This window comes from Callospermophilus lateralis, chromosome 1, assembly GCF_048772815.1.
Source record: "Callospermophilus lateralis isolate mCalLat2 chromosome 1, mCalLat2.hap1, whole genome shotgun sequence".
In the NCBI taxonomy this organism is placed as follows: domain Eukaryota; kingdom Metazoa; phylum Chordata; class Mammalia; order Rodentia; family Sciuridae; genus Callospermophilus; species Callospermophilus lateralis.
Window position 1 is genome coordinate 121,877,471 of NC_135305.1, and position 14,706 is coordinate 121,892,176.

The 14,706-nt window shown below is 38.4% G+C and overlaps 2 protein-coding genes across 12 annotated transcripts in view; one reads left to right on the forward strand and one right to left on the reverse strand.

Annotated features, from left to right (window-relative positions):
* The first annotated feature begins 1,622 nt into the window (after nt 1-1,622).
* Nucleotides 1,623-14,706, forward strand: part of Sfi1 (SFI1 centrin binding protein) — a 70,038-nt gene continuing 56,954 nt past the window's right edge. For all 3 annotated transcript variants that reach the window (XM_076838050.1, XM_076838060.1, XM_076838069.1), the window contains exons 1-3: nt 1,623-1,776; nt 6,950-7,075; nt 12,468-12,641. In XM_076838050.1, the coding sequence (XP_076694165.1) occupies nt 6,978-7,075; nt 12,468-12,641 (272 nt within the window). In that variant the 5' untranslated portion in view covers nt 1,623-1,776; nt 6,950-6,977. The remainder of the gene's footprint in view (nt 1,777-6,949; nt 7,076-12,467; nt 12,642-14,706) is intronic.
* Nucleotides 4,662-14,706, reverse strand: part of Pisd (phosphatidylserine decarboxylase) — a 116,663-nt gene continuing 106,618 nt past the window's right edge. For all 9 annotated transcript variants that reach the window (XM_076838084.1, XM_076838129.1, XM_076838156.1 and 6 more), the window contains one exon: nt 4,662-5,521. In XM_076838084.1, coding sequence (XP_076694199.1) covers nt 5,364-5,521 — 158 coding nt within the window. In that variant the 3' untranslated portion in view covers nt 4,662-5,363. The remainder of the gene's footprint in view (nt 5,522-14,706) is intronic.

Genomic DNA, 14,706 nt, shown 5'->3' on the forward strand with positions numbered 1-14,706 from the left:
AGCTGTAAATTATGGTCCGAAACTAATTTCTTGAGGCCCCTGATCTGTCCTAGTTAGGACCTACCTCATCCACTAGACCTTTCTTTATTGTCTTATAGAACTTTGGCTTTAACTCACTTATCTTTCAAAGTCTCATCTTTGTCCTCATAAAAGGAGAAGACAATAACTATGCAGGAATGAGTAATAATTTACTAAGGGAGTGTACCCTTAAACTTCTGTGCCATGCAAAAGCTGGATGCTTGCTAATCTTTTGTTTCATTGTAGCTTTTGCTTATTAGTCTTTGGAATAATGATAACTTGTAATTATTAAGTGCCATCTTTTGCAAGTAATACACCACCCCTTTTTATTTTTTGAGACAGGGTCTCACTAAATTGCTGAGGGCCTCACTGAGTTACAGAGGCTGGTCCTGAACTTGTGATCCTCTTGTCTCTGCCTTATGAGTCACTGCGATTGCAAATGTTCACCAATGTGCCAGGCTACTTATATGCATTTTCAAATATTAGTATGGGAAATCTCTTTGAAAGAGTAAGTAAAACATGATTTATTCTAGATCTTTATGAAATATAAGAATTTAGGGTCAAATTATTGGTTCAAAGTTTATAGGGACCTCAAATGTTGTGAGTTGAGGAAATTGGCAGTTGTAGAACAGTAGAGGAGGAAAATAGTAGAAAACCTAGAAATTATGAGTATCTGTGAAGAGTTTTCTAGATCATCAACTTTAGAAGAAGTCTCAAAAGATTGAAATTATGCTTTTCAAAATGTGTTTATTCCTACTCAATTTTTCTTTATAAAAAGGACTTGAAAAGTTTCACAGCTATAGAAGCATCTCCTCGGATTAAAGATGAGAAAGAAATTAGTAAGGGATTTTTCATTGGACCATTACTAGCAGAATTTAGACACCTTTTGGGACTTGGTGTATATGTGAGGTGCAGGGGCGTATGCAAGCACTCTACCACTGAGCTACCTACCCAGCCTAACATCTTAATTTTTTTAGTACTGAGGATTAAACCCAGGGGTACTTAACTGCTGAGCCATACCCCAGCCCTTCTGAAAAAATTCTGAAACACTCTTGCTAAGTTGCTTAGGGCCTTGATAAATTGCGAAGACTGACCTCCAATTGCAATCCTGCCTCAAGCCTCCGAATCGCTGGGACTGCAGATGTGTGCCACCCAGCCCGGCTTTCCATTTGTAAAAGAAGGGTTATAAGAAGAGATCAGCTTGAGATAATTTTTTTTTTTTTTTTTTTTAAAGCCTGAAATCATTCCAATTCTCGGGCTGCAAGGACTCTTGCCCGGTAAATCCTGGTTGCTACAACCGTCCTACTCTACCGGTTCCAGCTTGCACTCCTGGGAATTCAGGAGAACCAAGAGCCTGGAGGTAGTGGAAAGAGGACTTTCCAACGCAATAGCCTACTGACCCAAACCTCCACTCGGTTAAGAGGGGTATATAAGAATCGGCTTAGAGAGAAGCACGTTTTCCCAAAGAACACAAACATACATAGGGCTGCGCAGATAGCGCGACTGGAGTGTCTCGGCAGCTGTTGGGGAGGCGTGTCAACGTCTGACTGAGGCTGCGCGAACTCCAGCATGGGGCGGGTTTCCCGCGCGTGCGCTGCGGTAGCTGTGGAAACTCGGGTGGGGCCGGCGTTAGGTTAGCGTTCAGAAGCGCGCAAAGCGCAAAGAATGGTGTGGGCTAAGCGAGCCGAGGGAGCCCAGGATTTCGCCTGCTGTTGCCGTAACTTCTAAGTGCCAGGCCCGAGAACTCAGCTTCCTCAGGTACGTGGTCAGGACTTTATTGTCCCCAGCTTTTTGAGTGGCTTGGCCTCCGCCGGTGAGCTCTTCCAGGAAGCAAGTGCCTCTGAGTTGCGCCCTGTTAGACTTTGTCGGAGCCTTTGCTTCCTCCTCTTCTTGAAGTGCCCATGATGCTGCCTGTGCACCGGCTTTGGTTTGTGAGAAGAGCAAAAGACTCCTCTGTGCTCCGCTTGCGCGGATTCTGGCAATTGTTTGTTGTGTTTTTGCTGACTCTGGGGGCCCCTTGTCTTTCCACCGGGCTGGTTCCTGAGCCCATGGGAGGTTCCTTAGCTTGCAGGAATCTGAAAGCGGGGGTGCTGGTGTACATAGACTTCGGGGACCCTCTCTGAAACCCATGGGGCTAACGTGTCATCCAAACCATAATTCCATTTCCACCGTGAGAGGTGGTGCTTGGTTTTTATTTTTTTCGGAGGCCGTTCAGATGTCTTGAAAACGTCCGTGTTGATGTGTATTTATTAAATGATGGTGTTAGGCACTGCAGTACCAATACTAGCTAGCTTCATCACTCCTTAGCTAGTGATGTTGGGCCCTCCATCTCTGAAATGAAGATGTCAATCGCCTATCGAGGTAGTTGTATTAAAGTGTGTAATTTATGAAAAGTACTTAGTACTATGCCTGGCGCAGAGTGCCTTCTCCATAAATGCTATCTTGATTCTAGCCTGTGCTTTTTGAAAGTATGTGCCATGAAAGTATGAGACTTGGGGTTAGGAAAGGCTTTTGGAAGTACTGGAAATTTATTCTGGGCTGAAGATCTATATTTCCTCATTTTTCTCAGTAGGATCATTGCTTTCTCAATCATTTGAAACTGCAAAGTACTGTAGACACTTAAAAGATGTTTTTACATTTTTCCCAAATTAACATAGGGTTTTAAAAATTAATATTGAAGTTCATAATAAAACAGAGCACCATGTGCCATTCTTCTGTTTATTAGGAGCAAATTAGTATAGTGATGTTTCTCCATTTGTTAATTTTACACTTTTTGTTGACAGTTGTCCATAGGAAATAAGTACTTAGTGCACAGTTGTCTTTCTCTCATCTCGCCGATCATTTATGTGGTAATTATTGTCAAAGTAATAACATTTGCATTATGTAACAAATATTCGAGGCTGAATCAAGTAGGGTACTATAGCTCTTCCTTTCTTTTTTTTTAATTTTTTTTTTTTTTTAGTTGTCAATGGGCCTTTATTTTATTATATGCTTGCTGAGACTTGAACCCAGTGCCTCACAGATGCTAGGCAAGTGCTCTACCCCTGAACTTCAGCTCCAGCTCTCGCTTCCATTCTTGCACATCCCATCATTTTTCCCCCCTGGTATCACATGTATAGATCACTAATATTCCCCCCCACACACACTAATTGAGTTTTTTTGGGCTATTCTCAAAACCTTTGGTTTCATCTTTTGCCTGGATACCTCCCTTGTTGGTTCTAATCTAATCTGGTGACTCTTTGCCCTCTACACCCAGTTCTCATCCAGAGTACTCTTTTCACATCTATTCTGAAATTTCTTTTTGCTATTCTCTGTAACTTGGATCCCTGTATTTTTTTCTTAGTTTGCCTTTTTTAAAGCATATTTTCCATTTATATATATTTGTAGTATTGGAGATCAAACTGACTGGTGCCCCACCTTTGAGTTACATCCCTTGCCCCCCCCCTTTTTTTTTTAAATTTTGAGACAGAGTCTCACTAAAATTGCTTAAGCTGGCCTTGAATTTACCATCATTCTCTTGCTTCAGCTTTCTGACGAGCTGGAATTAAAGGTTTGTGCTACTACATGCAGTTCTGGCTTATTCTTTTTTTTAAATATTTATTTTTTAGTTGTATTTGGACACAATATCTTTATTTTATTTATTTTTATGTGGTGCTAAGGATTGAACCCAGGGCCTTGCACATGCTTGGAGAGTGCTCTACCACTTAGCCACAACCCCAGCCCTCTGGCTTATTCTTTTTAAAAAAATTTTATTGTGATAAAATTCATATACAGTTCACCCATTTTAAAGTGTATAATTCAACATTAACAGAGTTGTACAACCATCGCTATGATCAGCTTTAGAATATTGTCATCACCCAAAAACGAAAGCCTTATTTAAAGCACATGCCTTAATCCCAGCACTTTCCTGGCATGCTCAAGGCCCTGGGTTTCAATCCCCAGTGCCATTTAAAAAAAAAAAAAAAAAAGCCTTGCTTATTAGCAGTTAGTCCCTCAGTCCCTCAGCCCCAGGCACTATGTTTGCCTTTCTAGATGTTTTGTATATGGAATTGTAAAATATGTGGGCCTTTGTGACTGACTTCTTTCACTTGGCACAATGTTTTCAAGTTTCATTCACATTTAAGCATTGTTATCGTATTGCATTTCTTTTCATGGCTGAATAATATTCCATCATAGGATATACCACACTTTGTTCATCTTTCCATTATATTTGTGTGGACGTATTTTTAGTTCTCTTTGGCATATACTTAGACATTGAGTTGCTGAATCAAATTTATCTTTCACTGTCATTTTAGGAGGTCATGTGTAACTGGGAATAATCCTTGCCTAATTATCATTATGTGTTTTTCAACTTACAGAGTAAGTTCATAAATGTCTCTATTGAGGATAGACTTATGCCTTAGTCTTTTTCCATGTTTGTATATCTCACCTGTGAGATTCCAGACATTAATTTAGATGCTGGAGATAAAATGGAGACAAGATCAGATAAGATTATTGTCAGATACAATTATTGTTTTCATGGAGTCTGTATTTTAATGTGGAGAAGGCAGACACATACAAGTAGTTAGAATGTTGGTCTAACTAAAGAGAATCCTTTGACCACAGTGGACATTGCACACAATCATTAAGACATCAACCCAAGGCAATGTGGCCCATTTATTATAGCAATATTACACAATTCCCTATTTGAATACTTCAATTTAGTTAATTTTCAGAAATAGTCACTAAAGGTTGTCACTGTTACTTGGAGTGTGGCATCAAAAACACTAGGTCAGCTGGGCACAGTGGTACATACCTATAATCTCAATGATTTGGAGGCTAAGGCAGAATTGCAAGTTCAAAGCCAGACTCAGCAACTTTGTGAGGACCTAAGCAACTTAGTTAGACTTGAGAGAGAGAGAGAGATAGATAGAGAGAGAGAAGGAACAATAGGACATAGGTTTTGTTTTATTTTTTGGCCAGTTCTTGTGTTGATTGCTACTTATGACAGTTAGCAGCTTGGATATTCATAGAGCAATAAACCTGCCAATCTAATTCCAGTGTCTATTGAAGCATGTGAAAAGAATAAAAAGAGAAAGGGATTTAAAAAACAAAAAAACTGCACCGAAAACTACTTGAATGTTTTACTTCATCTTCTTAAGACATCAGGATATAAATTTGTTATCTTGGTGTGCCACAAAGCTGTCAGACGTCTGAGGTCCTGATGAAGACAGATTTCTCATTCAGGTGAAGTTATCTGAAAACTCCACGTGTACACTGTTCACCTGTAACTATTTCTTCTCTTCTGGAGAGTGAAGAATGTCCTAATTTCAAGTCATCCTGTTGCCTAGTCCCAAAGAATGGACTCAGAAACAGGAAGTAAAAAAGTGAGGCTTTAATGGCGGTCTTCCAAGATCCAGTGTCTGGTGACCATGCACACCTGGAGTCACATCTGCCTTAAGTCCATAGCTGGCCACTCTGCACGTGTCTGGAGCTGTGCAGCAGATACTACTCCGGGCAGAGGCTGCAGGGGAAAGGGAAGACGTCAGGTTTGATGTCAGTAAAGGCTGTTCTTGTATGGGTAAACTTCTTTCTGGGTAATTTTTTGATATCTTACTATAAATCCATCAAAGTTACTAAGTGTAAGACATGGTAACCATTTTAGGTAGCCTCCACTATATACTGAAATCTTAGTTCTCAGTCTTGACTTCTTACATTTGTTTCCTAGGGCTGTTGTAACCAGCTAGGACAAACTGGGTGGTTTAAAACAACAGAAATTGTTGGGCATGGTGGCATATGCCTATAATTCCAGTGACCCAGAAGGCTGAGACAGAATGATTGTAAGTTTGAGGCTAGCCTGGGCAACCATGAGACCCTATCTCAAAATAAAAAATAAAAAAGACTGTGGATATAGCTCAGTGGTAGAGCACCCCTGGGTCAATTACCACTACATACAAAAATAAATAAATAAACAAAATAAAACAGAAGTTGATTCTCTCACAGTTCTGGAGGCCAGAAATCGGAAATCAAGGTGTTGTCCTTTCTCTGAAGCCTAGGGGATCTCTTCTGTTTTTCTGTTAGCTTCTGGTAGTAACTTCCCTGGCTTGTAGGCACATTACTCCAGTCTCTACCTTCTTCATCACATAGAATTCTCCTCTTTTAAGTATATCTGTTCTTTGTCTCTTCTTTTTTTATAAGGACACCAGTCATAATGCATTAAGGGCCTACTCTACTCTTACATGAACTCCTACTAATTTATAGCTTAATTTACCTCTTACACCTGCAAAGACCCTGTTACATAGTCACATTCACAGATATTGGGGTTTGGGATATCAGCATTTTGGGGAACCTAATTCAACCCATAACCCATTCTTTGTACTAAGAAATAAAAAGCATTTTGTTTATTCAGTTTATAATGAATGCTTTTGGTAGAAGTGATTACAAATTGAAAGTGAAAACTGCACATTAAATATCTACTGCTGATAAAAACCTACCTGAAGATGAACGGACATGGTGGCACACACCTGCAATCTCAGCCACTCTGGAGGCTGAGACAGGAGGATATCAAGTTCAAAGCTAGCCTCAGCAACTTAGTGAGGCCCCAAGCAATTCAGTGAGACCCTGTCTCTAAATAAAATACAAAATAGGGCTGAAGATGTGGCTCCGTGGTTAAGTGCCTCTGAGTTCAATTCCTGGTACTAAAAAAACAAAAACAAACCCAAAACACCTATCTGAAGAGTTTTTTTTGGGGGGGGGGTACTGGGGATTGAACCCCAGGGGTGTTTTAATGTTTGTAAACGGTGTTTTTAAGTCTGAGATTTTTCCATGCTCACCTAGTGTTGAATTAAGGAGAGGGGTGGGAGACTAGCATCTAGTAGGTAGCTATTCAGACATGTTGATTCCCATGAATTTGCAGATAATTTAGTCTTTTTATTGGTCTTTTCTTTTGTAGTTAGATGGGGAATATAAAAAACTGATTCATGAGTATTCTGCTAATTAAGAAGTATGTATCAAGCCACTGGTTGAATTTTTTATCAGAAGAAATTAAGGAGAGAATGGAGAAGAAGGTTGATTCCAGGTGAGTGATACAACATGACCAAAAAGGTAACTGAAATTATGGTTCCATATAAAGATTTGTAAGCATTTTGAGTGTAAAAATAATAAACAAACAAAAATTCTTAAATCGTGAGTGATTAGATAGAAAATATGGGCAAGGAATTTTTTTTCATTGATATTTTGAGCTTTTCATCTATACTGTAATGCACATTTCACACATTATGTCATAGTCAAAAAATATTTTAAGCATGTGGAAGTATCCATAATTAAAATTATAATTTTGAGGTTGGGGATATAGCTCAGTGATAGAGCACTTGCTTAGCATGTGCAAGGGCTTGGGTTCAATCCCTAACACCATATACATACCCACATACATTAAAAGAAAATCTAATTATAAATAGAAGTGAGGATGATTTTCCTGAGGTTAAAGGTTATTACATCAAGACTGGCTGACTCTTTTATCTTTCTTCTGCTTTTGTTTGGTCACTTTCAGCCTAAATTAAGATTCTCTTGATCTTTGACCTTTTGACAGTTTTCTTCTTGCCCGAGGCAGCTGTCTAGCCACCAGAGCATGACTGTAGGGACAGTCTGATGTGCCATCATCAATATTCTTTACAATGACAGCTTTGTGTCTGAAGTAATGTGTGGCTAGGACCAGCACCATCTTCCCAGGTTTTATGAACGTGCTTGTACAGCAACCTGCCACATCCCCAGTCCTAATTTGTATTTTATTTAGAAACAGGGTCTTACTAAGTTGCTTAGTACTTTGTTTTGCTGAGGCTGTCTTTGAATTTTTGATCTCCTGCTTTAGCCTCCAGAGCTGCTGGGAGTACAGGTGTGTGCCACCATACCTGGCTCTACTTTCTATTTCTATGAATTTATTTATTCTATGTACCTCATACAGATCCATGCAATATTAATCGTTTTGTGTCTGGCTTATTTCACTCATTTGGGGGTTCACTGAGGCTGTAATATGTATCAATGTTTTCATTCTATTTTTTTCTAGTCCTAGGATTTTTTTTTAAATTTTTTAATTTTTTTTTTTGTGGTGCTGGGGATTGAACTCAGGGCCTTGAACATGCTAGGCAAGCACTCTGTCAACTGAGCTATATCTCCAGCTAGTCCTGGGAATTGAACCAGGGCCTCCTACGTGTTAAGAACAGCGTCTACCACCGAGATGCATTCCCAGCCCTTTATTCTTCTTTTATGGCTGAATTATATTCCATTGTGTGCCTGTACTGTATTTTGTTTATCCGTTTATGGGCATTTGGGTTTCTTCTTTTTGGATATTGTGAATAATGCTTCTACCTTTTGTTTTGTTTTCCTTCTGAGATAGGCTCTTGCTTGTTGAACTTCTGGGCTCAAGTGATCCTCTGGCCTTAGCACTCACCACCGCCTGACTGCCTACCTTACTTTACTTTTTTTATTTTTATTTTTTGGTAGTGGGAATTGAACCCAGGGGTGGGAGACACTGGGTCACATCCCCAGTCCTTATTTATTTATTTATCTAGCTATTTATTTACTGGGTTACTGGGATTGAACTCAGGAGCACTCAACCACTGAGCCACATCCCCAAGCCCTATTTTGTATTTTATTTACAAACAGGATCTTACTGAGTTGCTTAACACCTTGCTTTTTTTTTTTTTTTTTTTTTTAAGAGAGAGAGAGAATTTTTTAATATTTATTTTTTTTTTTAGTTTTCGGTGGACACAACATCTTTATTTTATTTTTATGTGATTCTGAGGATCGAACCCAGTGCCACACGCATGCCAGGCGAGCGTGCTACCACTTGAGCCACATCCCCAGCCCCAAGCACCTTGCTTTTTGCCAAGGTTAGCTTTGGCACGGTCCTCCTGCCTCAGCCTCCTGAGCAGCTGGGATTACAGGCTTGTGCCACCACATCTAGCAAGTCCTTTTTATTTTTGAAGCAGGGTCTCGCTAAGTTGCTTAGGGCTTTATTAAGTTGCTGAGGGTGACCTTCAACTTGAAATCTTCTTCAGCTTCCCAAGTGGCTGGGATTACAGGTATGTGCCACTATAACTTAGTAATTTTTTAAATATATACTATTTATAGGGCACATATAGGGAATTCTGTATTTCTATATTTATGTATTCTATATTTCTCTTAAAAGCAGTTTTTTAGTAATTGCTAGTTTCTGAAGTGAGACCAATAAGTACTGTGACTAATGAGAATTAAAAATAAATACACACATACCTCATTTGAGAGTAACTTGTGGTTGGTTGTTCCAGTCATGTTACTTATGGAAAATTAAATAACCAAATGTGAGAAAACCTTTCTGATCCTGGATCCAAACCAGGACTACACATGGCATTTTGATTTTATAGTCTTTGCTTCTGTTGCTGTAGCAAAATACTTGAGAAAAACAATTTTAAAGGTGAAAGATTTACTTTGGCTCATGGTTTCAGGCCATAATCAGTTGGCTCCATTGACTTTTTTGGTCTATGGTAAAGCAGAACATCATGGTGGGGGAATATGTTGGGGAGCAAAGCTGCTTACCTCATTGCAACAAGAGACAATAAGAGAGGAAGGGGCCCGGGTCGCAATGTAACCCTCAAAGGTACAAAGTTGACCTAAGTTTCTTCAAGTACGCAATACCTCCTAAAATTTCACCACCTCATAGTGCCATTAGCTGGGATAATGGCACCAAATTATCCCATGAGACAAAATAGATCTCTTCATCCTTAAAATTTATTTTCTCTATTATTTTACCACAGCAACAGAAAGAGAATGAAAGAAACCCCAAATGATGTGAGTAGTGAAATTAATCTTCAGTACATTAGTCTCCTTCAGTTTGGGATTTTTTCTTAATTTTTCCTTATCTTTCATGATCTGGAGGTTTTTGAAGAGTTTGGAACACTTATTTTTTTTTTTTTTTTAAGACAAGGCTCCTGAGTCCCTGAGACTTTAGACAGGTACCATCAACCATGCCTGGCCTAGACTACTTACTTTTTATTTATTTATTTGTTTGTTTGTTTGTTTGTTTGGTACCCGGGATTGAACCCAGGGGCACTTAATTCCTGAGCCACATCCTTAGTCTGTTTTTTTTAAAATATTTTTTTAGAGACAAGGTCTTGTTAAGTTGCTAGAGCCTTGCTAAGTTGCTGAGGCTGGCTTTGCACTCACAATCCTTCTGCCTCAGCCTCCAGAGCTACTAGGATTATAGGTATGTGCCACCACTTACTTTTGAGGATATTTTTCATATTGAGTTTCTTTGTATTTTTAAAATTGGATTTCTTTAGTGTCTCTTCATTATTATTCATTATTCACATTATGCATCTACCTTTTTTTTTTTTGAGACAAGGTCTTTCTGTGTAGCCCAGGCTGGTTTTGATCCTTTGCCTTGTAGCTGGGATTACAGGTGCACAACAGGAAGCCCAGCTAGAGGTATTTTTTTTTTTTTTTTGAGACTGTTAATATTGTATTCCTTATAAAACTGCCACCAACTTTTTTTGCATCCATTGTTGATTTTTCTATAAATCAGTTATTAGTATGATGGTTCCTAGATGATGATTTTCCAATTATCTCCTTCCTTCTATTAGTCTGCATAGTTTTCCATTCTACCCCATGTATTTATTTATTTATATCAGTATTAACTTATGGATTCCAGTTTTATTAATTGGTTTTTAATCCATTACTTTTCAGATTTTTCCAGATCTGGCCAGTGATCTTTCAGGCTGGCTCCTGTGTCCTTTTGATATTTTTCCATCATTGTTTACTTGTTTCTGTTTTTTGTTTTGGGGAGTACTGGGGATTGAACTCAGGGATGCTCTACCAATGAGTTACATCCCCACTCCTTTTTTATTTTTATTTTGAGACAGAATTTTACTAAGTTGCTGAGGCTGGCTGTGAGCTTGGGATCGTCCTACCTCAGTCTTCCTAGTAACTAGGATCAACGGTGTGCACCACTGTATCCAGCTTTGCATCATTCTTTGAATACTTCCTTATTTTTGGACCAAATAAGATTCCATTCTCATCTTGCATTTTCCTTGCTCCAGACCTGGAAATTGGCCATTCGTCAAAGGAGCTCTGGGGTCCTTCTAGTAGACAGTGGTATTTTAGAAATAATATTTGGAGGCTGGGGTTGTGGCTCAGAGGTAGAGTGCTTGTTTAGCATGTGTAAGTCACTGCGTTCGATCCCTAGATCACATAAAAATAAAGAAAGAAAGGAAGAAAGGTATTGTGTCCATATCAACTAAAAAAATTTTGAAAAAAAAATTATATTTGGTCTCTAGGTATGCTCGTTGTTTATATATTATCATTGCTTCTAGGTATTTACTATGGGCAGAGGTCTGATATGTTTTTCTTTTTTTTTTTTTAAATCACAGGGTCATGCCGATATCTCCAATTCCAATCCAACACAATACAATTCCAATCCCTGCCTTAGTTGATTGCTTAATGTTTTTCAGACAGGATTAAACGTTAGAAATTTGACTGGGCACAGTGGCATATACACCTTGGGAAGCCGAGGTGGGAAGATATGCAAGTTTAAGGACATCTTTGGCAATTTAGTAAGATCCTATCTCAAAAATATAAAATAATAGTTTGGTGCCATGGTGCAAGCCTGTAATTCCAGCAACTTAGGAGACTGAGGCAGGAGTATTGCAAGTTTGAAGCTAGCCTAGCAGTTTAGCAAGGCCCTAAGCAACTTAGTAAAACCTTATATCAAAAAATAAAAAGGACTGGAAATGTAGCTCATTGGTAAAGCATCTCTGGGTTCAATTCCTGTTACAAAAAAAATACGTGTGTGTGTATGTTTGTGTGTATATGTACATATACACACAAACATACACACAGAAGTACATATGTATATAAAGTGTATGGAGGATGTAGCTTAGTGGCAAAGCACCTTGAGTTCAGTTCCTAGCACTGCCAAAAAAAAAAAAAATTAGTGTTTATTAAAAGTATGTGGCTTCATATTTGATATTATCTGGAAAATTTTCCTAAAAAGTGTGTTAGACCTAATTACTCTAGTGTACTATTATGTTTTGTATTTCTTGCCTTGAGCCCAACCAGGAGTACCAACCTCCAGTGCTTGCCAGATATTTCTTTTTTTTTTTTCTTTTTTTGTACTGGGGATGGAACCCAGGGACATTTTACCAGTCAATTATATCCCCAGCCCTTTTAAAATTTTTTATTTTAAGACAGGGTCTTGCTAAGTTGTTGAGATTGACCTTGAATTTGTGATAATCCTCCCTTAGCCTTCTGAGTTGCTAGGATTACAGGCATGCAGTTCTGTGCCTGGCTGGTTTCCAGTTACTTCTGTTGGAGATGTGGAAGCTTATTGTTCTTGAGTCATTGTAATTAGTCTCAGTGAATTTACTATTTAATTTTGCTTCTATTTTAAAAAATACACAGTGATAATTTTTTTCTCTTCTCTATTTCTCAAATTTAAGGTCTCTTAGGGATGGTTCAATTAAAAAGCCTTATTCTCCAAAGGCACTATCCATCAAAAAGTCTTCTGCCTTCTCTGGGATCCAGAGAGAGTTGCCTGGAACTAGTCGGCCAGTACAGTATCATGCCTCACAGTCTTGGACCCGACGGGGCCGCTTGAGAGAACTCCACATCAGGTGTGCTTGAGTAATCACTTCCCTATAGGGGCTTCTCACTAGTTCTTCCTTCTTTGCTGAAGTGAGGGAATGATTTTTATTTTTCTATGTCAATTAGTTGGAGAACGGGATGCCTGCTCTTCCTATTGAAATGTTCAGTAAAAAGGATATTTAGAAATGTGCAGCATAACATCTGTCATTGTTTTCAGTCATGTTCTCCAATTGTGGACCACAAAGTATAAGTTATGATTCTTCAAGGAAAAAATTTAAATATGGCCCATGAAGAATGATTATTTTCTGCTTTTTTTTTTTGGTACCAGGGATTGAATCCAGGGGTGCTTAACCACTGAGCTACATCACCAACCCCTTTCATTTTGACACAGGTTCTTACTAGGTTGCTTATAGTCTCACTAAGCTGAGGCTGGCCTCAAACCTGCAATCTTTCTGCCTCAGTGTCCTGAGCTCCTGGGATTACAGGTGTGTACCACTGTGCCCAGCTCATTTTCTGTTATTCTTTTTAGGTATTAAAGGCATCATTTATTCATTCAACAAAAATTTACTAAGTGCCTACTCTGCCAGGTGTTATGCTGTATTCCAAAACCTAAACTTATAAAAGTTTAAAATCAGGTTAAGCCATAACAATAAAATGTGATAAGAACTATGAGCAGAGAAGGCATACATGGCAAGAATAACCACATTAGTAAAGCCAGCAGTGACTTTCTGGAGAAGCAGAGTTTAAGCTGAGTCTTGAAGAATAATATAAGAATATGTGGCTGTGGCTCAGTGGTAGAGCACTTGCCTAGCATGTGAGACATTGGGTTTGATTCTCAGCACCACATGTAAACAAATAAATAAAGGTCCATCAATAACTAATATAAATTAATATTGTTTTTTTCAAAAAGGAATAAGATAAAGGAAAGGAGGAAGCATGTTCCAAACCAACTTTTGTTATGTCTGTAGAGGCATTGCACTAGCTACTAGGATTACTATAAGGTACAGTCCCTGCTCTCAAGGGCTCCAATTGCTGAGGGAATGACAGACATACTCTGAGCTGATCGCTGTGATATGGAATAACATTACACAAGGCATTTGAACAGAGTGCTGAGAGTACCTAGCTCCTCACTTTGTTTGAGTTAGGGAAAGTCCAGTATAAGTGTACATTTATTAGGCATTTTAGGGAAGAAGGATAATATGAACAAAACAATTATGACTTTTCTTCAACTTTGAAGTCTTCATTTCTTCATTGGCAAAATACATTATAATCAAAGTGTTTTTTAAAAATAATCTGCTTGAGTTTTTATCCTATATTTAGAAGACTCTAAAGGTTCCATTAGAAGACTTTTTTTTTTCCATTTTTGACAAAGATGCCAAAAAGATATGTCATAGAATAGCCTCTTTGACGGTGCAAGGAAAACTGGATATCCATTAGAAGACTTCTAGAGCTGATTAAAAAAAAATTCAGCAAATTGGCAGGATACAAAATCAACATACAAAAATTGATAGCTTTTGTATATACCAATAATGAATCTACTGAGAAAGAAAGCAGGAAAACATTCCATTTACAAGAACTTCAACAAAAAAATACCTAGGAATAAATCTAACCTAGGGAATGAAAGACCTCTGTAAGGAACATTACACAACACTGAAAAATTAAATCGAAGAAGATATTAGAAGATGGGACCATCTCCTGTGCTCATGAATAGGCAGAATTAATATTATGAAAATGGACATATTTCCAAGAATGGTCTATAGATTTAGTGCAATCCCCATCAAAATAGCAATGATATTCTTCAGAGAACTAGGGAAAACAACCCTGAAATTCATATGGAAAAACAGAAGACCCAGAATAGCCAAAGCAATCCTGTGCAAAAAAGGGAGAAGCTGGAGGCATCTCAATGCCCAGTTTCAAATTATACTATAGAGCCATAGTAACAAAAACAGCACGGTACTGGCATAAAAACAGACACATAAACCAATGGAATAGAAGAGAAGACAAACCCACATATCCACAGACATTTAATTTTTGACAAAGATGCCAAAAAGATATGTCATAGAATAGTTCTTTGACGGTGCAAGGAAAACTGGA